Here is a 26,314-nt window from a genome sequence, read left to right as displayed (position 1 = left end):
GTTGCATTTTACATATAAAAATTGCACTAGCATAATTTAATAAGCATTGCATACAGTATACGCGATATTTATTACAATAATGTATGTTCCCGAAATTTATTGAAATCTTACATTTTTCAATGTTGGATATATTCTATAATTAATTGAATAGATATACATATATTTTCTCTAATTAATTGGATAGATATGTTATATTTTCTATAATTAATTGTATAGATATATATTATGTCTTCTATAAATATAAATATTTATAGTAGACATAAAAGATCAAAAGTTTGAATTTCCCGCCAAGCGAATATCTGATGTTTTTAGGTTAGTCAATAGACCTTTCTAGCATGTTCTTGCGACGCTGATGGCGCTCGGGATTCACGTAGCGTGATCGAAGGGTGTTCGACGTGATCCTCATCCGCGTGTCCCGTGTGCACGATTTAAAGATTAATCTGTCGTTACGAACACGCGACAATGACGGATGGCACCGGGAACGAAGATTCTGCTGTTTTTAATTCCATATCCGGTAAGATTTCGAGTCTACGAGTCTTTCGATGCATGACACCGGCCGCCAGAGGTTAGAATTGGTTAGAATTGTCACGGATTTTGAATTGCAAGCGGGTCTTTCGGACGAACTCGGGTTTTTTAACTCGCAAGTTTCCATTATTCGGGTTAATCTATTTCTGGTTCTGGCGAAAAATTTTGTAGAAGAAAAATCACGATCTGCGTTTGCATTATTCTTCATTATTGCCTTTATGTATATATACCATGTGTTCTTCATTTGTTATCTGGTTTTATAATTATATTTTTTTTTTTTTTTTTTTTTACTATGCCACAATAACGTAAAACATTTCTTATTTTTCTGACTGAAACTAATATATGTATATATTGCAGATCCTGGTAAAGCAAATACCAGCACAGCAGGTCCTGTAGTTTTGTATTCAACCGCACAAGCATGGCGAGCTCAATTCTATCGCAGTCTCCACCGCTCCAGTTTCTCGGAATCATCGGATGAGGAGGAAGATCTGTCCCAGTATCAATTCGAGGACGATCTCGAGTATCTCAGATCTCTTGATCCGAGGGACTGGAAGGATCAGGATCATTATGCTGTTTTAGGCTTGAAAAATCTTAGGCACAGAGCAACAGAAGATGTCATCAAAAAAGCTTGTATGTAAAGTATACTTTATAGAAAGAATATAGACGCAACACTAACAAATCAACATTGTTCATTACTTGAATGTATCCAAAATGTTGCAGATAAGCAAAAAATATTGAAACACCATCCTGATAAACGCAAGGCGATGGGCGAAGAGATCCGACCAGACGACGACTACTTCACGTGTATAACTCGTGCCTGGGAGACCCTCGGGAGTCAAGCGAAGAGACGAAGCTACGACAGTGTGGATCCTTATTTTGACGACAATTTACCGGACGAAAAAGATTGTCGGAATAATTTTTACGAAATCCTGGGTAAAGCTTTCAAGGAAAACTCACGGTGGTCCGTAAAGAAGCCAGTGCCATACTTGGGCGGACCATACATGGAACGAGAAAAAGTAGAGGAATTTTATTCGTTTTGGTACGACTTTGATTCCTGGCGCGAATACTCATACCTCGATGAAGAAGATAAGGAGAGTGGTCAAGAGTAAGTATGATAATTGATAGTTTTCTTCAAAGGAAATTACAGAATTAGCAGCACTTACAAAACTTAATTAATTACAGCCGAGACATGCGGAAATGGATCGAGAAGAAGAACAAAGCCACGAGAGCGAAACGAAAAAAAGAAGAGATGTTGCGAATACGATCTTTAGTTGACATGGCTTACAATATAGATCCTAGAATAAAGAAATTCCAGCAAGAAGATAAAGATAAAAAGAACGCCGCAAAGAGAGCGAAACAGGAAGCGGCAAAGGCCAGGCAGCAGGAGGAAGAGAGAATAGCCCGCGATGCGGCGGAAAAGGAAAGATTGGAGAAGGAAAAGAAGGAATCTGAAGAGAGAGCGAGACAGGAGACGCTGAAACAGGAACGAGAGATGCAGAAAAAGGCATTGCGCAAGGAGAGAAAAGCGCTCAGAGATTTCTGCAAAGCGAACAATTACTTCGCTCAAAATTCGACGGAGAGTCTCCGGCATATGGAAAGCGTGGAGAAGATTTGCGAGCTGTTTAAGCTAGTGCAGCTGGAGGAAGCGATGAAGAAGTTGCAGAACGACGGGAGGAATGCCTTTTTAAGCATTATCGAAGAGATGGAACGGAGAATCGAGGCGGAACGTCGTGTGAATGTGATTAATAACGATGCGAAAAACATGCCCGAGAAGCAGACCAAGACCTGCACCGCGCCCTGGAGCGAGAATGACCTGCAACTCTTGATAAAAGCGGTCAATCTGTTCCCCGCCGGGACCAATCAACGTTGGGAAGTGGTTGCGAATTTTATTAATCAACATAGTGGTTCTACTAGCGGAGTTACTCGCGACGCCAAGGAAGTCTTAGCAAAAGCCAAAAGTCTGCAATCGACTGACTTTAGCAAATCGAGTTTGAAGGAGCAAGCCAATAAAAAGGCCTTTGATAATTTTATCGCCGAGAAAAAGAGTAAGGAGGCAGTTGAGGAGAGAATGCCGGCTGTTACGGAACGCTTGGATCATCCAATCGCGAACGGTGTCACCGCTGAACCTAAAGAGGTAAAAAAGGAAATGACACCGTGGACACCGGGTGAACAGAAACTTCTCGAACAAGCTCTAAAAACCTATCCCACCACGGTCTCTGACAGATGGGACCAGATCGCCGCGTGTATACCGAGCAGGACGAAAAAGGAGTGCATGAGGAGATATAAGGTAAATATTGAAAATTGAATTGTTATATAAAATAACATTAAAATCATATGTTGTAACATAAACCATTAAGAAATATCTTTTTTAAAGTAAAAGTCAAAAATGGGTAATTTCTTTTGATAATATATTTAAATTAAATATTATATATAATTTATTTATTTTATTATTAATTATAATATAATTAATTTAATTTAAAGAAAATTGTGTCAACATATGCAACGATCAAATTTCAAATCGTAATAACACGTGTTGTTAGACTACACGCTCATTTCTCTTTGCAGGAACTAGTAGAGCTCGTGAAAGCAAAGAAGGCGGCGCAGGTGGCTAAATAATATTAACTGCACCCTAAGCTCGAAATTTATCTCTAACTTATTGAACTCTAGTTAAACAAGCAATTTTGGCGCGGCGATGACGTCGTTCCTTGAGACAAGGATTTCTCCTAACACAGGGATGGAGGATTTCCTTTCGAGAAATATAATCGAAATTTAAGACTGGACGACGAGAACCTTAGCTTACTCATTGAGTACCAGTTCGCGTGTATACCTGTGCCTTGCTACAGCCGATACGTGCACGAGTTAGCTGCACGGCATACACAGAAATTTGACACGTTTTGTTGGATAAATTCTGGGGTTTGTTTTAATTCCTAACGCGTTGTACTTGTAATGTACCTTTAGAAAATTGTGCTGCTGCCGATCATTATTTCCGTGGTGATAAAACTTACAACTTGGGAAGATCTCTCGTGTACAGCTTCCATTTTTGCAATATGAATCTTTGTGGACGATCTATACTTCGTGCTGTAAGTACTGTAAGATAAGGAGAAACTGCTACTGGACAAATGGCTGAAGGAGGATGGCGAACTTTATAAATAAACGTCGATGTTTTGAAAGACGCCCGTTGGATACTTGGCATCTTGCGAATGAAACCATTCTTGCAGTTCCGTGAGTACTCCTATCCTGACAATACATATATACATCAATTTTTCCTCATCCCATATTTGAAGAAACGTTTTGAACGAACAAAATATTATTAAATTTGAAAAATATATTGCTGGTCTGTTTAAAAGCGGCGATAATTTTTCGCGCTTTTTACTTAATTCTTGAAATATTACAATTTCACCTTTCCTTCCTATTTTACGTCAAAAAATATTAAATTTGAAAAATATATTACTGGTTTGTTTAAAAGCTGCGATAATTTTTCGCGCTTTTTCCTTAATCCCTGAAATATTACAATTTTACCCTTTCTATTTTACGTCGAAAAATATATTTGAAAAATATATTACTGATCTGTTTTAAAAGCGGCGATAATTTTTCGCGCTTTTTCCTTAATCCCTGAAATATTACAATTTTACGTCGAAAAATATTAAATTTGGGAAATGTATTACTGATCTGTTTTAAAAGCAGCAATAATTTTTGCGCTTTTTCTTAATTCCTGAAATATCATAATTTTACCCTTTCTATTTTACATCGAAAAATATTAAATTTGAAAAATATATTACTGATCTGTTTTAAGAGCGGCGATAATTTTTCGCGCTTTTCCCTTAATTCTTGAAATATTATAATTTTACATTTCTTATAAATTTACGTCGAAATGACGTCTGAACTGTTTAATTTGACGAATATTGTTATGAATGACTTCTTAACTGTTATCTCTCTCCGAGAGCTACTATAGAAAAAAATATTTTTCGCGGATGATACGTGATATGAAAGGATTTCGTGAAGAAATATTGTTTCAGTCACCGTTCAATTTTATTGACCTATTTTTCTCATTGCATACTTCAACATTCCAAGTTTATAATAATCCATATTGAAACACACGGCGTTACGCATCGCTATAAACTTACGAGTGGCGAAATATAATTAAGACGACAAGTGTCCATTGACAAATTCGCAGTGTGTTTAACTAAAATCTAATTGGGGTAGACGAATATAATTATTGTGCATTTTGTTCTGTTAGCACTAAACCTATCGAGAGATTCGCGTCTTTTTTTCGTACCCGGCATATTATCACTCTATTATTTATTACAATTAATATATATTAATCTTCGACTGTATTAATATTAATTCTCGGCTATATTAATACCAATTTTATATTTCGAACGGATCATGTACAACAAATGTATCGAGAAATGATCTTGATACAAAGTAGAAATATGCGATTGGTCCTGCTGAATCCTGCGTCCTCGAATCTTACTACGCGTTTTAAGAAGACACACATATAAATATATCTATATATTTATACATTATATTCTAGAGCAAGCGAAAAATATTTTACGGGTAAATTCTTCAAGAAATTTCGCGTATTGACTTTCTTTTGAAGTTTCTCCCCCGACTGACTAGTCAGTCTTCTTCCAGTCGCAAACTCGTAATTTTTTTTCTCTCGGCTTTAATACTTACACTATTCTCAGCCTCCCTGATCGGTTTTTATTCAGTCTCACGAGATTAAAAATTTTGATCTCTACACTGAAAAAAAAACATTATTAACTTGACTAAACTTTCCAAATTGGTATTTTGTTAATATAAACATATGTTAGTATTTAAATCAAATATACATTTTGATTTAATATGTTATATTTAATTTTAATATTTCTATATGTGTTCAATTAACAAAATAATAAGTCGAACGATTTTGTCAAGTTAACAATTTTTTTAGTGTATATATATATGACTATTTTCACGCGACATATATTTACGATAAATTCTATAATATATGATATACGAGAGAAAGAGAAATATCTCTCTCATATATTATATCTTGTATTTATATTCGAGATGTATATTACGTTGAGAGCTTATCATAAATAAAACTTGGCACGTAATCTATCAATTCGATGTGCGAATTTTCATCCGTTCTAAAACGGTATAAAAAGATAACCGTGGATAAAAAGGTGTCACGTTATTAGAAAGACGTTGAGAAATTAATATTATACTGCACATAAAAAAATATTTTCGCAAGCAAAATAGGTTCTTCCTATTTCAAACGATCTATGTTGATTTGCTGTTTATAATTAAATATCATTTAGTTATTAGATGATTATTTCGTGAAATCCAGCGACGATCTTTTCTCTCTTCCTAGAAATTTTCTCTTATATCCCTGTGAAATATAAGCGCGTGTGTGTGGCAACTATAAGCGAAAAAGATCGAGATTGCACTATGTTTTAATTGCTATGACAATTTTTATTCAGACATCATAAGATATAAACAGACTTCGGATTTTTAAACATTAGTGGTTCTGGACCGTGGCGCTCCATTTATTTATTTTTTTTTTATTTTTATTTTTGTATTTCTTCGTGAGAAAACGAAGAACAGACGGCGATCTATATTATTTTACAGAGCGTAAAAAATTCTGCCGCTACTCTTATGGTCATGTTTTACGGACCTGTAGTCTCTGTGATTTTTAAACTTACTGCGCTTCGGTATCGTCTGACTTCTAATTTGGCATATACATATGTATGTATATATGTGTATTTGTACGTACTAATATATATAATATATTATATTTATTTATTTATTTCGTGAAATATAACGCTTTCATTTAAATAAGAAGACCAAACGGAAGAAGGAAAGGGACACTTATAAGAGAAATTAATATACAGAACATCAAAAAAAATATGGGCAAAATATGCAACGCAGTCGAAAAGGGAATATCAAGGATGAGGGATGAGAGAAACAAACCCTCGATTATACATAGATAATTTATAAGAGCGCGTTCAACGAAAATCGTCGGTGCAAGCGAGAACTTTTTGGCTTATAGTGTTCAGACACAACAACGCGCATCTCGTACAAAATGATAGACGTAATAAAAGAAACAAAAAAAAAAAAACATTTTAAGACAAGAAAAAATATAGATATCGATATACGGTTATTCGGCTGTGCATAGGAGAATTCGCGAAGAAAAGAGGTACGCGAGAGAGAGAGAGAGAGTAGAATTTCGCAATTGGTCGTAGACAAGCCAAGAGGCTTTCGCGAAGAACGTGGTTCTGAAAGGTATTCCAAACTGTAGTAAGTGTCAGTAGTAAACTAATAAAGGATTTATCAATCGCCCTCCCCGATGTATTCGCTCGCGATTCGGCGAAACTCGAGATCCGTGTGCGACGTCTCTCTTCGACTAATTGTTAGAGATTCTAATTGGTTCTAGACACGTTCTCCCTTCGCATTGTTGCGCATTTGTCTTTTTTTTTTTTTGTTTTTTTTTGTTTGTTTTTTTTGTACAACCTGTGACACTGTGCGTACAAACGGGAAAAATCGAAGCTTTTACGCGACAAATCTCCAGAACCACGCCGATTGACGAGTACTTATATAAAATTTACGAGAGCTTAAAAATTTGTCAACGACTATATAAGTTTAACATTTACGTAGTTTATAGTTTAGTTTATCTATGCACATCTCTCGCCGCGCATAATTTCCCAATATATCTCACACATACACGCCGCGTTTCTGCGTATCTCAAAGTCACTCAGAATGACACACATCGATATAACGCGGTTTCTACATATTGCGATTCGGGTTTGAAAAATCGGAGATTATATTGTTGTCGCGGCTGCGTTTTTTTTTTACTGACTCTCTGTCAACTGCGTTTCCTCGCGAGTGAGCTCTTTGTGCGTGAATGGGGACTCGCGCAATTTCCGAACGATTTACCCTCAATCCATTTTTCATTCGCACTCTCATATTTTTCATCTCTTTTATTTTGTATGAAATATTTAATTTTTTTAATATTACATTCAATATAAACACCCGATTATTATATATTCAATTATGTATGTTGGAATCAATTTAAAGTCGTTTTATTATTTTGATTTCGATTTTTCGTCTTCAATATTAAACCTTTTATATACCAAATCAGCAAATTGTAGTCCTTATTAATTGTATTTACAATGTAATGGGACGAATAATCGATTGATTAAGAAATGTCGCTTGATTCTCACCAATTAAATTTCAAAAAATTTAATTTAAATTTTAAGTTAAAAAAACTGTAAATCTTTCGTGAAAGGTGCCTGTTCCCCAGGAGATTAAACTGTCAGAAATATCTACAAAATGACTCTCTTCATAAGGCTCTCTGTACCGTTGAGCATGCACTTGAGTGGGTATAATCGTGGATTAAGAGAGATGGGGAGAGATTCGACGATCCGTGATTCGCAATCTAAATCTGCGTTTTTTTTACCGTCTCGTCACGTATCTTAATATTTTAACGTAAAAACATGAGAGTCTCACCGCGTTGTTCCTTCATGACAAGGTCCGCATACGTCCTAGCTACCCATCCACACTTATATTTTTACCCCCGTTTGTGTAATTACCATATATATGTATATATCGAGATTATATATATAATATTTAATATATTATATATTATTTATATATAATATTTTATATAATATTAACATATATATTATATAAAATATATTATATATAATTAATATATATATAAAATATTATATATATTTACATATATACAATATACATATATATAGTATATAATATATATATACGTACATATATATATATAAAATCTCGAATCTCTCGCAGTACTAATTTATCGGCCATTCACCCTCACACATCTCAGCGGAAATATACGCGCGCAAACGGTGTTATGTACACAATTACAAATACGAATAATATCTATATCGTCACAACATATCATCAGTAGTGTACAATACACTCGATTCGCAGCTCGCTCTCGTTCTTCTCGCGCAATAATAATTTGCAATAATAGTCGTTTACTTTGTCTAAGTTGATAAAAGTCTTTCTCTGGTCCGAAAGAAGTTATAGATACTTAGGCACTTGTTATCTCGTCTAGAATCCATATATACGTACGAATCATGAGTTGTAATTATCATGCTAGTAACCGGCAATTATCAGAGCAAGGGCAACGAGAGATAATTAATAATGAGAGCAATAAGAATGATTAAATCCGCCGATGTGCCTCTCGCGCGTAACGTGGTTCGTAACTTTTAACCCTCTTTTAACCCTCTATGACTTCCATTTTTTTTTTATTTTAGCGAATAACAATTTGCTCGCCGTATAAAAGTTTTTATTATCCAATGGGAAATTGTGGTGAGTAGATAGAAAGTTATCAAGTTAATACAAGTTTACTCTTATGAGGTAATGGTAAATGTTTTATAAAGTGTCATAAAGGGTTAACGCAGAGGTGAAAGAGGATTTTAGATTTTGCTAAAACAAAATAGACGAGTTAAAATTCATCTCTGTGAGATTGCATTTTTAATTTTCTACACGACAGATTTAAAAACTTTCGAATTCCAGATTTTTAATTTTTTGTCTCTTTTAAAAAAAAATTAATGTCATTCAATGAAATATATTAAATATGATATTTAGCGAAAGAATTTTATTTTAATAAATTAGTTTGAGAAAAATTAATGTTTTTTTAATTGTACGATTAATTATTTGAAATTTTTTAATTCAAATTAAAATAAATATCAATTTTCAAGAATATAAAAATTCTTAGCTTTCACTTTAATTCGTCTATTTTTCGCTTTTTTTTTTTTGGAGTGGACGCGGCATTCGTCGTCCTTGGATCAGGACAAATCGAACCGAAAACGGAGATTAACGTTAAACAGGGACAATGATAAATCTCTAGAGGACTGTTTCTAAAAGTAAACTCAATTCCGTTTGGGAGCCCGGATCCTCCCGGGATACTTCGTCAATTTTAGCCTCGCGACCGTCGTCGAAAAGACGAAGAAGCTCCGTTCCGCAACGACTTCAACTCGATCGTCTTCGATCCGTCTCGTCGCGGCGAAAATATATATTCTAAGAGTTTATTATTATTATATATATTCTTGTGCCTAAAAACGCGCGATCGAGCGTGCGACTTGATCCCGCTCGATCGAAACTCGCACGAAATCTCGCTAGAAATTGGCCGAGCCAAGTTAGGAATCAAGGCGACCCAAAAAATGTATCGGATAAAACACTCACGCTCTGCTAGAAAATACATGGTTTATCGTGGTGCCCGAGCGTATCGCAGGCTGAACATCTTGAACGTCTCGAGTGGTTACATATACATCTTTTTCCCCCCAATTTAGACTAAGCCAAGACATTTTGTCCCTCGAGCAGTGCCATCTCTCTCGCACCTAATTATAGCTATAAATATTCAGAACAATTCAAAAAACGTCCTCGAGCGTGTCCTCTTCGGGACAACAACAATCATCGAACACCTCCCGCGCGGTCTGAATCGATCGATTCAGGTTCCGCTGGTGATTTCGACGTTTTTTTTTACTTCATCGTAACCGATCTCGTTTCTTTAGTGACTACTCCCGTTCGGAGGGAGTAGGAGTTTTCGGGTTACGTGGACGACGTTTTCATCGCGGCGACCGAGTTGTCGTCCTGCTAGGACGGCGGTTGTCGCTGCTGTTGCTGCTGCTGCTGCTTCCGATTGCTGCCGCGATGACGATAGGAGGATGATGACGACAGCTGACGGTAGACCGGCTGGCTCGGCGGCTGCTCCTGCAACGGCTGGTAACCGATCCCGGTTGCCTGATGCTGTTGCTGCTGCTGCTGATCCTGCTGATCCTGTTGCTGCTCCGTCACGTTCTGCTGCAACTGATAGGTCAACGGCTGACCACGTCGTTCCTGCAGCAACAGCTGATGCGCCGCCCGGTCCATCTCTTCCCGCGTCATGTCCAGAGCCTCTTGCATCTCGCGAGATGTGTACCGCACAAAGTCCGGGTCGCAAAACTTGCCCAAACCTTGCTCCACTAGAACCTGGAAAATGCGCGATAATGACAGCGTTATTACACTGAAAAAAAATACTATTCGACTCAAATAAATATTTATTTAAATAGTTCCATTCATACATTTGTTTGAAACAAATCAATATTTATCTCTGTTTTGAAAAGGGATTTCTTATATCAAATAAATATTTTTTCACAGCAAATCAATATTATTAGTTTCAAAAAAATGATGTATAAAATAGTATTGGAATAAATATTTATTTGAATAATTAAATAATTTTTTTTCAGTGTAAGGATTGAAATAAATTACGGGAAATTATTAACTGTCTCTCCATAATTTGGCTATCATTCCTTCAATTTACCTTGAAAATCATGGTAATCGTGGGATAATCGTATGGTATTGGAAGAATATCTTATAAGAGTTTCTCTAATTAATATTTACTACAATAAAAAATATTAATATGTATATAGCAAAATTTACTATGTACATAATAAAATTAATCGAACATATTTTATATCTATTGTGATAGATATTAATATTTTTTTATTATGATAAATATTAATTAGAGAAACTCTTACAAAATTCTTTCAATATTATATTGTCTTAGACTACCATGATTTTCAGAGTGAATTCTAAGAGAAAATTCTCTGTGAGTATATAAATATTATTATATAATATATATTTTTGAATATAGATAATTATATATTATATAATATTTAATATATCTTAAATATTATATAATATATTAAATATTATATATTAAAATATATTAAATATTATATATTCTATATTATATATATATATATATATATATATATATTATATAATATATTTTATATATTAATAATATTTAATATAATTATATAATATTTAATATATTCTGAATATAGATAATTATATATTATATAATATTAAATATAGATTATAGAAAAGACTTACGATAATTTTGTAAAACTCACCCGACCAACGAGGCTCTCCGCGCTCCCGATGACCTCAAAGTTGGGCTTCCGGTCCGCGGGACTTCCGGGCATGCTGTGGGACAGGCGCTCTGCGCCGACGCTTCCGTTACTCTCTGCGGTCCAGGAAACTGACGAACGAGGAGAGGCGTCAGAGTGTTACTCGAATAAATCACGCCCTGCCTCCTTTATTGCTTTCGATTTGCTTTTTGCTTTCCGAGGTTTTTTACGTTAGCGAAAATAGCGCATTCAAATCGATTAGTGACATAAGTGCCTCTTGCAAGCGTCGCAAAATTATTAGGTGTAATCGAGTTGCAGTTAAGTTACAAGCGTTAGGTGACAAGTTCGTGTTAGAATGTTAGTTCGAAAGCTGACAGAGCGCGTGCTTCGAGCAGCGATTGACTACCTGAGCAACACTTTGCTTCGTATCCCCCACGTCTCTCTTCGTATATTCTTGTCGATTCCTCTTGGAAATATTCATTTGCCAAGAGATGCAGGTGCAAAGATTGAAAAATAATCGAATGAAGAATGATTATATCTTGAGCTGCTTGATTTCGTGAATAAACTTGCATCACATCAGTTTTCATTCGATTCAACACAATATCAAAATAAATTTTAATTAACGCATTTTTTTTACGTAATACAAAAATATTTGATTGTTATAAATATGTCATTTATAGAAACGTGGAGAAATTAACGTGAAAACTATAGACAAAATTTTTTAAAATATATAATTTGGAAAAATAAATTTAATAAAATCCGTAAAAAAATATAACAATTAAAAAAATATTGCTCGTGTTGAAAGTGCATCGATATACTATCTTGATATTAATCCTTTACGATCGACGATTTTCAGAAATGCGATAATATTAAATAAATATCTTTTTAATATAATAAATTATTAATCTAGATCATAATCTCTTGGGAAAATGAGAGATATATTCACGGTATTCCTACGGTGACCATGCGTCCTTTATTTCAAGTAGCTGTCCTTTAGATTTACTCCTTTTTCCAAAACTCAATTTTATCCTTTATTAAAAAAATTTTCTAACGTCATAGTATTAACATATAAAAATTTGTACGAAAAACAACGGAACCTCTTATCCAGAATCTATTTAAGGAACTAAGGATTTGTTTCAACATAGTCGAAAGTTTCAAGCTATAAGAATACATAGACTTCTGATTTTTTTTGCTCGTCGATTTCCACTTTGATTGCAAACTAATTGGAAACATGTTGAAACAAAGCCCCAAAATTTTCAGATTTGTCCTTTATTTTCTCCCAGGAAATATGATCACCATAGGTATACACCCATGGCCATCCGCAGGATTTTTTCCAACCAATTTTTTGTTTCTTATTATTTGTTCTTACTTTTATAATTCAATGTTTTCATTATTATTTAAATATTTTTCCAAAAATAAAATTCCAAATAAATTGACAAGGAGAGCAGATGCTTAATCCTTTTACCGATTCCAAGGGATTCCAAATTCTTGCCTCTTCCTGCGGACGTCCACAGGTATACCCGAAGAGTCTACCTGCGATCGCAAAGGATTAATTCGCGTGCGTTAATCAATCACCTCTGCCGTGGTAGGACGCTCGGTGCGACAAGCAGGAAGCGCAAACGCGCCATTGTCGCGAGTCCACGTCGGCGAGGAAGCCGGCCACGGCGATGGCCTGGTTCTGCGCCATTTTCAGGCCGTTGGCGATGGTGCGCATACCGGACGCGGTTCCGGCCGCGGTACCAGTCGTCGTCGTCGTCGTCGTCGTAGTAGTCGTCGTCGTCGTCGTAGTCGTGACGGTGGCGTCTCGCGACCGGAAGCTCGCCGGGGCCGACTTGCCGCCGGCGGTCGCGGCGTCACGTCGGCCCCTGGACCGGCGCTTCGTCGATCGGCTACGACCCAGCATGGTCACGTGGGGTTTTCCTGTCATCGTGCCTCGCGCGACGCCGCCCTCCGAATGCGGATTCCACCTGCCGGAATCGCTCGATCCGCTTCCCGTTGACGTATCCTCGTCGTCGCAATCGTCTAAGGCTGCGTGCGAGCGGACACGGGGATGATTTATCAATTACACAAGCCTATATCTTTTCCCTTAGGTAAGTCTTATTAACGCGGCAAAATATTCCCTTCAACGCGCTGATAAAAAAAAATATGATAAAACGAGAGGAAGTAAAGATGTGATTTAATAATAAAAATTAATAAATAAATGAATCATGTTCAAAATACCAAATTTCGCGCATCCGGTTGTATTATCTTTTATTAATTTTGTGGATTTTTATTTAGCCAATTATTGTAGTTTTTTTTTTTTTTCACACCCATTAATTTTGACAATATCTTCCTAATATTTTTCTCTCGTTTACCAATGTTTATCTTAAAAGGTTTATTAAAAAATATAAAAATTTTTAGATCACGCAATTCAACAAAAAAAAAAAGAGAATGATCAGTTCCTGTAATTTTTTTGATGTTGGGTACTATTCCTCCAATTTTTTCTACTACTTCTCAAAATTGAAAAATTTGATTAAAATTGCAAAAATATTCCAATGCATTTTAAGGAATTATAACTATCATACACATGTATTGAAAAAATTTTATCGCAATCAAAAGTAGTTAATATTGCAAACCAACTTCTCGAATAAATATTAAAATCCCCTTTTTTGCAATTTTCACATGAAATTTCTCAAAATTCAGACTCAACATTCGGAAAGAATTTTGTTGATTGAATTGCGTTATAGCCGACGAGCGTTTTCGAGGACAGGGGATCAACAACAGGATCATAATCTCCTTTTTAACGATTAAACCGGCATTCCCGTACCGTGATTACTCCAGGCTGCGCAATCGACGCAGCAGCCGCGCGACGCGTAGGTATAGTAACAGTTAGTCCCATTCGAGGAGGAAGCGGGGCTTGAGCTGGTCGCGGTGGTCGAGGTGTTTGCGCTCGTGGTGAACGACGCGGTGATCGTCGTCGTCGCGACGCTCGATCCGCTCGCCGTGCCTTCTCCTGCGGTTGCTGATGCTGCTGCGACCGCCGCCACAGCCGCGACCGCCGCTGCTGCGGCGGCTGGGGTGTGCGCGATCCCGGAGCTCGGGGTGCCGGTGGACGAGGACGGGGCGTTTCGTCGTGGCGGTGGTGTCGGTGGCGTCAACTGCCGCTCGATTCCATCCTGAAGACTGCGGCACGAGCGTGCAACGCGCGGATAGGCGAGAAGGGAGAAAAGCGCAAACGTCGCTCTTAGTAACGTTAGTGCGTGATCACGCGGGGCAAATCGGTACACGCACTCCCGAATGCCTCGAGATGAGCTCGGAGAGAACCGGTCTCTTCGCGGAGAACGGTTAGTCAATCGGAATAAATGATAGAAGTTCGATATTAATTAAGTGTGCTTTGTATTATTAATTGTAATAAAAAATATTAAATATATTATATATATATATATATATATATATATATTTAATATATTTTAATATATTTATTAATATATATATATATATATATATTATATATATATATTTAATATATTTAATATATTATATATATATATATATATATATATATTAAATATATTAAAAATATATTAAACATATATTTATATATTTAAAATAATTTTATAAAAAATTGATGCTGCTAAATGAAGTCGAGTTTTACTCGAGGCATTTGGAGGCGTCCAACAAGCATTATCATCAAGTGTAATGATTAACAGTAGATGCAACATGCGCGATCAGCTGGATGAAGCGCTAGGATTTGCAGATTCTAACGCATTCCGGTTGCACTTCGAAATACGTATGATTTCCGCATATCTAATTCGCAGTTCGGTTCCCCCGTTTAACTAATCTTCACGCGACCATCACATTTCCCGGTCTCTTGTGAAAATGTTGAACGGGATCCTGCGGGCGTGATTTATGAAAAATAGAGACATGCACAAAACAAGCAATGCTGATGAACGAAAAAAAAAGACAAAAAAAAGAGAGTGAAAAGCCAACTACCAATCGCAGATTTGTCCCTAACTTGTCTTACCATATTCGCTATTGGGATGAAGATAGTTACGGCTAGCCGATCCACTGAAACGTACGATAGTAAAGAGAAGAGCGAAATGAGAGAAGATACGAATCACGTTCGCGCGACGCTAAAAAGCCTGTCAAACTTTGAAATAAACGTCTTCCCGCGAATGGTAAAAATCAGCTGATTCGCAACCGAGATTCTTTATTATGACTTTTTACTCATGATTCGCACATTTACAACAATGAAGATGAAAATATTAAACAAAAACTTGATGCATCTGTAGCATTTGTTGTTTCTCTTTCGATGAAATTGACGAAACGTAAGTTACTTCGCGATACACATTGAGCCAATTAAAAAAGAAAAAAATTAAATTGATGAACATTCTACATGCATTATGACGTGATACCGAGAGAGAATGAGGTTGTCGGTAGGGAGAATAAAAAAAATCATCGATTATACACTCAAACAAGAGACATAATAGACTATAACAATAATAGAGTATATATAACTGATGATGCGATTTATCGCTCACACGTGTTCTCTACTTACTCGACCACTTTATACCCGCTCTGTTGCACCGGATTGCCAAAAGCAGCGAGCGGTCTCAGAGGTATGCTTTCCTCGACACCCATCAGTCGCGCGTTTATTCCCATCTGATTCATCGCACCGTCGCTCAGGCCACTACGGTTATTTTATTTAATTTATGTATACATCAGAGAAATTATTTTTTAGAAAAAAATTTGACAAAAAGCTGATTGAAATACGGGAAATACCCACCCTGCTACATTTGGCACAACTTGGTGAGTAAGTTTCTTAGCGGCATCCGGAAGAGCGGCCCTCCGTAACGAAGCGTATGGTAAAAAGTCTATAGAATTGGTCGGGGACGCCTACAGGAAACAGTTTTCGATTAGAATAATCAATTAGGATTAGATGAATTGTATGAAGATTACTTACCTTTGCAACAGTAGAGTTAACCTTAAGCGATCTCGCCCTGTGGAAGCTGTGATGTCCCTTTCGCATGCTGGACCACACGCTGCCAAAGAGCGAGTGATTTCTCTGAAAAAGTATCTTCCAGTTTAATTTACACATTGAAAGAAGCATTTTTTCGTAAATTAATAATTGCGTGATAATCTATTTTGTATAAAAATTCTTATTTTTACTTGAAAAGCGCTTACCCTGTGCATAGGTTCTGGATTGTCATCGAGGAGTTCCTCTAAATTACCGGAAATCGCGCGTTTCAATTCGGGACCAGCTTCGTGTAACGTTCTCAACCCGGCCTTTTAAAAATTAAAATTATATTTGCCAAATATTATCTCGATATACTAATATACAACCCTTCTACAATTACTTCCGATCTCTTCATAGACTCACCTGAAGGGTCACGGTATTAAGACAGTCTCTGTCTCCATCCTTCATTTCCTGTTCCTTGCGTTTCTTGAATCGGCGGAAATAGTCCTGGATGAGGAAAGTCGCGTAAAACTTGCCGACCGTCACCTCGTCGTCCACTGAAAGGATCGATTCGGATAATTGTAAATGATTATTCACAATTAGAAATTAAATTTCGCGAGAAAAACATCGCCATTTACCTCCGGGCGGCGGAACGACCTGATCCAGAAGCTTCGGACTGGTCCTCTTCCAGATCTTCTTGATCACCGCCCTGAGTTCGGCATTCGCGTCGTCGATGTTGCCCTCCGTTTTGATCCTCAACGAGGTCCTCACGACGGCGAACAGCGTCGCGTTAAACAGCACGGTGCCGTCGCTGTTTAACGGCATATTCATCGAGACGAGTCTCTGAATTTTACAAATTTCGCGAGATTAGAGAAATTTTAATTGTAATATTAATTTCATTTTTTTAACTCAATAATTGTCTCGTTTTACTCGCGCGATTTTATTAGACGTGATACTCGCGAGCGAAAATTAAATTATTTAATTAATAATAGAAAATAGAAATAATATTTTTATATAACATAATATATATAATATATAATATATATAACATAATATATATATAACGGAATATTCATCGAGACCAGTCTCTGAATTTTACATTTCGCGAGATTGGAGAAATTTAAATTGCAATATTAATTTTTTTTAACTCGCACAATAATTGTCTCGTTTCACTCGCGCGATTTTATTAGACGCGATACTCGAGCGATAAATGTAATATTACATCGCGTATCGTGTGGAGAAAGTTATTTAATTAATAATGAAAATAGAAATAATAATATTTTTATATAACATAATATAAATAAGATAAAAATGTATTTATATATATTTTTATATAAAAAAAAACGAACACTATTTTTTGAATCGGTGATGCTATTACAGGCTCTCTATCGTAGACATAGACCCATAATTATAAACCCTTCATTAAGCTTAGCTACTGACCTTACAAGCTACCCTATGAGGGCACAGCTTTCCGAAACCTAAGGGTGGCGATATCTTCCTCAGCAACGTCACCACGTCGAGATGTTTAATTCGTCCTTTCGCGTCGGGATCGTATTCGGACCACAGGCGAATAAATTCGTCCAAATGATGCGGTCCGAGAATCGACCAATCTCTCGTCAAGTAGTCAAAGTTGTCCATAATGACGGCGACGAAGAGGTTGATGATCTTTTTTCGCGAGATATATAAATATCAGATTTATCAAATTTGAAAAAAAAAAGATATTTTCAAGGAAAATACGTATATACAAGATTCGCAGAGACGAGAGTACTTACGAGAAATGAGCAGAGCACGTAGAAAGATATGAAGTAGGGAAATGCAATGTCCGATCCGCAGCCCTCGGGCTTAGCGAATTCGTCGCTGTTCGGATCGCATTTAACTTGGTCTGGGTTCACCGAACAAGCCATCATGATTTCTTGCCAGGCCTCGCCTATATTCGGAAACAATGAAACAATTTTTTATTTTATTTATTGTTTTATTTTTTTTTTTTAATTATTTTTTATTTTATTTTATTTTTTATTTTATTTATTTTTTTTTATAATAACTATGCGCTTATCTTGAAGAGAGAGAGATTTATCGCAGTTCTCATTTTTTTCTCCATTATACTATTGAATATATTGAATGTATACTTACCGGTCGCCGATCTAAACAAGACCAACACGGCTTGCGGAAAGGACTGGAAATTATTATTGCGATTTATCGGCGTCTCGTCGTCTATCGCGATCTTCCCAAAGACCTGAGAAGAAAATCGTTCGCTTAAATCGTCGTTTTCCCAACGCTTTTGAATCGCGCGTCGCGTTTAACCGATCGATTTCGCTCACCTGCATGCCTATCACTGCGTAAATAAAGAAGAGCATTATAATGAGAAGGGCAACGTATGGCAGAGCTTGGAAGGACTTGATGAACGTCCATAAAAGCGTACGGATGCCCTCCCCTTTGCTCAGTAGCTTGACCAATCGCATTACACGAAACAGCCTGAAGAAATTGATGGAAATGAGGGTGGATCCAGGACCCTGCAAGGATCGTAAAACGGTTGACTCGCAGTTCACACTTCTGGCTCTTTAAATATAATCGCGAATATTGCTTCTCGGGGTGCTCGATCAAAGTCCGATACTTACGTGAACTTCCGAGTAAACGATGTCGATGAAGCTTCCGAGCACGATGATAAAATCAAAGACGTTCCACGCGTCGCCGAAGTAATTCTGCAAATTAATAAGAACGGATGACACGCAGTTACATAAAATTGACAAATTTCTGTTCAAAAAAAAAAAACAACAAACGGTCCAGAAATTTTTGGGTGAATTTTACATAATACGGATATGTTAAATGAAGACACAAATACTGTGTTAATATTTTAACACAAAATAAATGCAAAACTTTAAGTAATTAAAATTAAATTTTGTGTAAAATTAACATAGTTTTAATGCATGTATTATCATCCCCATTTATATTATAAAATAAAACATCAGCATTTTTTCTGTAAATTTTAACAGATAAATCTTGTCGCTAATAAAACAGAACATACGATATTTATTATGTAAAATTAAAAATAAATGCACATTGCATTTTTCAGTTGTTTTAATAATTTAATATTTAAGTTCAATTAACACGACAGTAATATGTTAAATTTGCACATGAATGTGTTAAATATTCAAGAGAAAAATTTTAATACGGGGACCATTTTTAAGAAGAAAAGACAACTTGTTCTACTGTGTAGTTGCCGGTGTAATTAGATGTGAAAGCTTTCTATGCAACTACACAAACGTAATGAAGCACAAATACAGAATATGCATAAAGGTGAGTCCGCACCTTGAATCGAAATGCAGCCAGCTTGAACACAAATTCAAGGGCGAACACGGCGGTGAAGATCATATTGAGAACGTCCAGAGCGCTCGTGTACATTTCCGGTTGCCGGTAGAACTTCATCGCGAGTGTCACGGTGTTGATCATAATTAGCGTGAATATCGTGTACTCGAACGGTTGGGAGGTGACGAACCACCAGACTTTGTACTGTACTCGATGCTTCGGTATGTATCGGCGGACTGGCTTCGCCTTTAGTGCGAACTCGATACAATTTCTCTGTACAGGAAAACGGTAAAATTAATCCATTCACAATACAGGGTGTCTAGCGGTCAGGGAAATCTGGAAAACCGAGCATTGCGAGGGAATTTTATAAATCGGTATAAATTGGAAATTTTTTATTAAATAAATATAAACTTTTCCTCGACTCCAAGTACGCTAATTTTCTGTGTTAAAAATCGTTCGTTAATTTATATTTTCATCGTCGTGTTATTTTATTTCAATGTGTTTGACAGAGACAAAACTAAAAAATTTTATATAATATAAATAAAAAAGGATGATTATTTAAATAGTTTCTTGTGACACGTTTGTTTCGATTATCGTACCTAATGTAGATTGTATAATTGATTTAAATTTTTATTTTTTTTAACTTCCAAACCTTTTCATTGTTGACAAAAATATCTCAAGGATTTCATGATTTCATTGATTTATCATATAGATATGCAAATTATATATTTGGAAAAAATAATACTAAAAAGTCAGGGAAAAGATTAATTTTTGGTCTTGGAAAATCTGAAAAAATCAGGAAATTTTTCTCATTGAGTCTGCTGGACACCCTGTGAGAGAAAGTATAATGAACAAATATTTTAAAATATTTTATAAACAGAATACACAGAATGAAGTATCTGAATGCGCAATTTTCCTCGGGAAAAATCCGTTGCCGGGAGGTCTATATAATTTGCAACGATTTTCATAAATTTTTATTAATTAACATGATGGTTAATAAATTTTAATAAAAGTTACACTACATTTTATCATCAATTATTGTAAATTTAATTATATATGTATAATATAGCGTTACTTTTTAAAGTGCTTGTTTAATTAGAAATTGAAATATTGTCGACATCGCGCATGTACGTCTCTCATTATAGTGTAGGCGCTATATTAATTTGATTATAATGGTTAATTAATTAATTATTCGCGCAATATATATATATATATACTTACCTGATTTTTATCGAGCTCGCAGTTTTTGTACTCTTGCTCGCCTTCGTTCTGAAATGTGACGATAACGAAACCGACGAAGATGTTCACCATGAAGAACGCGATGATGATGATGTAGATGATGTAGTAGGCGGCCACTATCGGCCGGAAGTTATGAATTGGTCCATGATCCTCTTTGTTGGAGTCGATCGACCATTCTAACAGTCTGTCAGCAGGCATGGAAGACAATGTTAAATGATATCTCGAACTATCGTTAGAATTGTCTACCCTTATTTATTCTCTCGCAATATCATTAAAGCAGAATAGCATCGTAGAAGATCGAGATACAATAAAATTCAGGATCGGAGAAAGTGATAAAAATGAAGCGAATTCGCTTAAGCGACAATTAATCGTGTCGATAATAAGAGCGAAAAAAAACTTGACTCTCACGACACATAAGTGATCTTTTCTATATTTAATTCGCGATCGAAAACCTCTCGAAAACAATGTTTCTCGAACACAATGAAAATGTACTTACGATGGCCAACCTTCGAAAGTCGAGACCGTAAAGAGGGTCAGCATCGCCTTAGCGACGTCATCAAAGTGAAAACGTTGCTGAAGCCACTCTCTCTGTTTCACGGCCGGTCTATTGATATTACCGTCCTCGAATTCCAAATAAGTGCCCCTGGAAAAGAGAGTGCCTTGCACAGTTTTTCCAAAAGTGGGCTCCATTTGATCTTTCTCGATTTGCGCGTGAATATGTGTGTCAAAAATCAGATTAGAAATTTTCCCCTCTATTTTACATTTAATATATCCGTGAATTTTTTTAAAACTCTTATGTGTGTTTATACAAATTTAAGGGAAATTAAAATACAATTATTTATTTCTAATCGATTTAATTTATAACGCAATGAGAACTTACCGGCACTCGAGCTTCGTCATTTTCGATGCATCGGTACAATAGAAAAACTTGCCCTATACAACACAAAAAGTCCATCAATTTCGATCGCCGATATTAAATATAACGTATCCGTTAATAGGGGACTAAAATTTATACGCAACATGTTAAAGCTGCGAGTGACACGCTGGCGTTTCTCAAATTCAATTTAACGCCATTCACCGAGCTAAGTAATTATTTTCCGTGCAAATATGGCACTCCACACACGTGAGTAATTACGTTATTAGATAATCGACTCAGCATATTTATATATACTTGCGACATGACGCACGTAATTACTATGCGCTTCGGTCTTTAATTACTCTTGCGTAAATGACAAGACACTACAAAGTCTCGAGGTATTTGTAGTAACTTGCAATTCGTGTAAAATCGAGCACGAGAATCGCCAGCGCGTCGTAATATTATATAGACATCAGCTGTGAATCGGCCATTCTCAGTTTGCAAGAGCAGCGGCAGCAACAGCGAGACGTGATCGAGCAAAGTATGAGGGTGTTAGAATGTGAGGCGAAAAAACGTGACAGGGAAGACAAAAAAAGAAAGAAAAAAGAAAATAACATTCCTCGTCGGCACGTGCATACATATGTACAACAAGGTACGATGCGTGCGGTCATCCGACGATTTCGCGACTATATACACAGGTATGTATATATATGCATGATATATCCGTGTACAAAGAAAAGCGTAATTCTGGTTCACACGTTCGGCTTGGAGTGCAGAAGCACGCTGAGGAAGAGAGGTGTCGGTGAGAGAAAAGTCGGGGTTTTTCGCCCTCTCCTCGCTTTGGAACTTGCGTCGCGCCAATGTCGACAGATCGAGATAGATAATCGCGAGATAAATAATAATCCCCTTCTCGCCTGTAAGTTTTCTCATTCGATCTCAAAATATTCCAATTATATTATTTTCATTTTATATTAGAAAATTATCATTTCTTTGGCACATCAACATTTTTCTACTTATGATATTATCCACAGTTTTTTAAGCATCGAAATTTATTTTTTCATAGACCTGTGTAAAAAAAAATTTCAGCATTTGCTCTTCTTTTGAATATAAAAAGGTAACAAAAAAATTAAATTTAAAAAAGTTTAATTATGCCTCCTCCTGGAAAAAATCCTGCGGACGCGTCTGTGACTCTCGTTTCAAAAAGATATTTTTCTCGACAAATATATTAACAGACCTCAATTATAGGCCGTAATTGATATAGAACTAATACAATTATAAATTAATTAATATTACGTAATATTACATAATATCGATACGGATTTACGATATTAGCGCGCTGTAGAGTGTGAAAGCTATAATTGTTACATAAAACACATTGCAGGCGTATGTATATGGTTTTAGCTATAAGGTGGATAATAGCATTACTTAATTATGCAAATTCCAGCATCAAACTCTCAAGTGAGCCGTATAATAATACAATGAAATTATACGCGCGTTGTTCATTTGCGGAAGTAGCGTATATACGTGACTCTTGGCGAGAAGGGACGAAAAAAGATACATCCCTTATGTAAACGTTGCAATTATCGCGCAGCTGAACGATCGCGACTTGCAGGAGACACGCTCGAAACGTTGTCGACGAGAGATCATCGCGTCCGCATGACATTATATCTGTCGACATGGCGCGTCCACGTGGACGAGAGACTCGGACACGACATGGGGAAAAAGCACGAACAATGGGCCGACGTGACGCGCCAAATTGTACTAATTGCCACCTACGTAACACGAGCTGGTGCGGGCTAAAATAACGAACAGATTGAAATAACAACGCAGGCCCACCCCCTATATATACCCGCTGACAGCAGTGCGTAGCCTCTGACGATTTTCTATGTTTATAATATACATAACATCGTCTCTCCCTCCCTCCCATCCGATCTCCTTCCTCTTTTTTTTTCCACTTCCGTCCTCTTCTCCACTTTCTTGTAATCCATAATTGCTTGCAAGTAAAAAAGCACAGGCGTTGCACGTATATTCGTGCAGAAGCAGCGTCGACGATGTATATATATTTTTTTTGTTATTTCATTTTATTTTATTTTTTGTTACATCGCATATCTATTCATTCGGATATATATTGTGTTCGCGTTGATTAAATTAAAAATTTTTTTTTTTTTTTTTTTTTTTTTTTTTTTTTTTTTTTTTTTTTTTATGTCGAGGAGAAAATAATATTTGTACGTGAAAAAAAAAACGAACGTTCATCCTCCTCGCGGGATCGTTTTAAAATGAACGAGCATATAAATATTGGGACCGATGGCCGCAAATGTCATGGGATAGACAGCCATAATGAAAGACATTAAAGTGTTCATGGCACACTGCCAAGTGTGTTTGAGAATATGTCGACGATTCTAATTAACCCTCGCAGCATTACCCTCTCTACTTCGTTAATGGTTATTAGGGCAACCTTAATGGCCAGTCCCACTTTATGACTGTCTATCCCGGCATTACTTCATTATTGGTATATTAAAGAACGTTTTATCGCAATCTTGAGTGTTTCACTACAATCTGATGTAATTTTGCTAAATTCATTCGGTTTTTTTATCTTCCTGTAATTTTTTAACGACACGACAAAATTTCATCTTCCATTATAGGTATCATTATTATTACGAATAATTATAATTGCTCATTAATTTTGACGCGTTAAATATACCGTCGACGACTCCATCAATTTTACATCGAATTTATCATCTTCCTAAAAAAAAAAAAAAAAATCACGTTCGACTATTTTATTGGATGGTAAAAATATTATAATACAAAAATAAATTAATACAATTGTCGCTCGTATATTGAAAACAAAGTGATAAATATAAGGCCAACTTATCGAGCTGAATATTCGAGATGTTCAGTCAACTACCATTTATTACATGTATAAAATATAAAACTACAGTCATTATATTAAAACTAACGCAAATTACAATCATTCTATAAACGTTTCGACCGCACGCGGTCTTCTTCAGTATAATTATTGAAATATAAATTCTTACAATTCACATAATATCGAAATTTAATTATAGTTATTCAGAATCAAGAGTTTTTGAGTAATTAACGCGTGTTTCAATCCGTCCTGTCCAACAATGTTCGCCTCGTACGAGTGTAATTATGGATTACAAGAAAGTGGAGAAGAGGACGGAAGTGGAAAAAAAAAGAGGAAGGAGATCGGATGGGAGGGAGGGAGAGACGATGTTATGTATATTATAAACATAGAAAATCGTCAGAGGCTACGCACTGCTGTCAGCGGGTATATATAGGGGGTGGGCCTGCGTTGTTATTTCAATCTGTTCGTTATTTTAGCCCGCACCAGCTCGTGTTACGTAGGTGGCAATTAGTACAATTTGGCGCGTCACGTCGGCCCATTGTTCGTGCTTTTTCCCCATGTCGTGTCCGAGTCTCTCGTCCACGTGGACGCGCCATGTCGACAGATATAATGTCATGCGGACGCGATGATCTCTCGTCGACAACGTTTATATTGAAACACGCGTTAATTACTCAAAAACTCTTGATTCTGAATAACTATAATTAAATTTCGATATTATGTGAATTGTAAGAATTTATATTTCAATAATTATACTGAAGAAGACCGCGTGCGGTCGAAACGTTTATAGAATGATTGTAATTTGCGTTAGTTTTAATATAATGACTGTAGTTTTATAATTTATACATGTAATAAATGGTAGTTGACTGAACATCTCGAATATTCAGCTCGATAAGTTGGCCTTATATTTATCACTTTGTTTTCAATATACGAGCGACAATTGTATTAATTTATTTTTAATATACGCTGGCCTTACAATGCGTCAATTTAGCACAAAACGGACTGATTACTATTTTAATTTTAATTTTATTCATAGAGTTTTTGGAAGAATAACCGCAGATTATTTTAAACAATGGATTAATGCGAATTACTTGTTAATAAGAGCGAGAGCAAAATTGGAATTTTTAAGAAATTGTAAAAATGGCGATATTTTTCCTACACATTTAGAAGGTTTTTGCCGCATTAAATTTAACGTTTTTCATCACAGATCGATCAGAAGACTAGATAGTATGTTGTACAAATTCAAAACAAATGCGATGAGCATTGAAATCTTTGATTTGCATAGACAGGTAGAGTCATTACAAAATAGGATTTTTCATCTCACCAGCGGGTTATTTAATCGTTTACCTGTACTCGCGTGGAATAGAATTTTCGAACATCATAACATTGCTTTTAAAAATTGCCACAACAGATTGGTTACTGCACACGAAAAGAAATTCAATTGGCTTAAGAGAAAACAACACTATAAGTATATCAACAGCATCAAACCTATAGATATACATTGTTCTTTACATTTTGAAACTTCACAACCGACGAAAATATCACAAAATTCTCTCAGGGCAATCACTAATGATGCCAAGGAGATCAATATACACATAGAAGCCAATAAATTTCTCAATGATACAATTAACCCTTTGGAAAATACTAATAAAAAATGGTTTGTTAATCTTTCC

The 26,314-nt window shown here is 36.0% G+C and overlaps 2 protein-coding genes across 4 annotated transcripts in view; one reads left to right on the top strand and one right to left on the bottom strand.

The window, feature by feature from the left end:
* The first annotated feature begins 345 nt into the window (after positions 1 to 345).
* LOC114932358 (dnaJ homolog subfamily C member 2) lies at positions 346 to 3,695 on the top strand. Its single transcript, XM_029304520.2, has 5 exons — positions 346 to 514; positions 883 to 1,155; positions 1,246 to 1,630; positions 1,708 to 2,812; positions 3,091 to 3,695. Exons 1-5 carry the CDS (start codon positions 463 to 465, stop codon positions 3,139 to 3,141), a joined length of 1,866 nt encoding a protein of 621 aa, XP_029160353.2. The 5' UTR covers positions 346 to 462; the 3' UTR covers positions 3,142 to 3,695.
* Positions 3,696 to 5,957: 2,262 nt separating this feature from the next.
* The window catches only part of Ca-alpha1D (Ca[2+]-channel protein alpha[[1]] subunit D), an 87,245-nt gene continuing 66,888 nt past the window's right edge, over positions 5,958 to 26,314 (bottom strand). For 2 of the 3 annotated variants that reach the window (XM_085482548.1, XM_085482549.1), the window contains 19 exons: positions 21,803 to 21,855; positions 21,419 to 21,565; positions 20,905 to 21,106; positions 19,687 to 19,956; positions 18,996 to 19,079; positions 18,699 to 18,890; positions 18,511 to 18,613; positions 18,153 to 18,307; positions 17,821 to 18,045; positions 17,019 to 17,223; positions 16,804 to 16,937; positions 16,608 to 16,709; positions 16,387 to 16,488; positions 16,210 to 16,319; positions 15,982 to 16,113; positions 14,251 to 14,606; positions 13,020 to 13,472; positions 11,448 to 11,575; positions 5,958 to 10,518 (listed from right to left, as the gene is read on the bottom strand). In XM_085482548.1, coding sequence (XP_085338674.1) covers positions 10,144 to 10,518; positions 11,448 to 11,575; positions 13,020 to 13,472; positions 14,251 to 14,606; positions 15,982 to 16,113; positions 16,210 to 16,319; positions 16,387 to 16,488; positions 16,608 to 16,709; positions 16,804 to 16,937; positions 17,019 to 17,223; positions 17,821 to 18,045; positions 18,153 to 18,307; positions 18,511 to 18,613; positions 18,699 to 18,890; positions 18,996 to 19,079; positions 19,687 to 19,956; positions 20,905 to 21,106; positions 21,419 to 21,565; positions 21,803 to 21,855 — 3,528 coding nt within the window. In that variant the 3' untranslated portion in view covers positions 5,958 to 10,143. Of the gene's footprint in view, positions 10,519 to 11,447; positions 11,576 to 13,019; positions 13,473 to 14,250; positions 14,607 to 15,447; positions 15,492 to 15,981; positions 16,114 to 16,209; positions 16,320 to 16,386; positions 16,489 to 16,607; positions 16,710 to 16,803; positions 16,938 to 17,018; positions 17,224 to 17,820; positions 18,046 to 18,152; positions 18,308 to 18,510; positions 18,614 to 18,698; positions 18,891 to 18,995; positions 19,080 to 19,686; positions 19,957 to 20,904; positions 21,107 to 21,418; positions 21,566 to 21,802; positions 21,856 to 26,314 lie in introns of all 3 variants that reach the window. The other variant, XM_085482550.1, reaches the window with a different exon arrangement.

Source organism: Nylanderia fulva, unplaced genomic scaffold (genome assembly GCF_048542155.1).
Source record: "Nylanderia fulva isolate GAGA-0341 unplaced genomic scaffold, ASM4854215v1 Scaffold21, whole genome shotgun sequence".
In the NCBI taxonomy this organism is placed as follows: Eukaryota; Metazoa; Arthropoda; class Insecta; order Hymenoptera; family Formicidae; genus Nylanderia; species Nylanderia fulva.
Note: the sequence above shows the minus strand (reverse complement) of the source record. Positions and strands in the feature narration are given on the sequence as shown.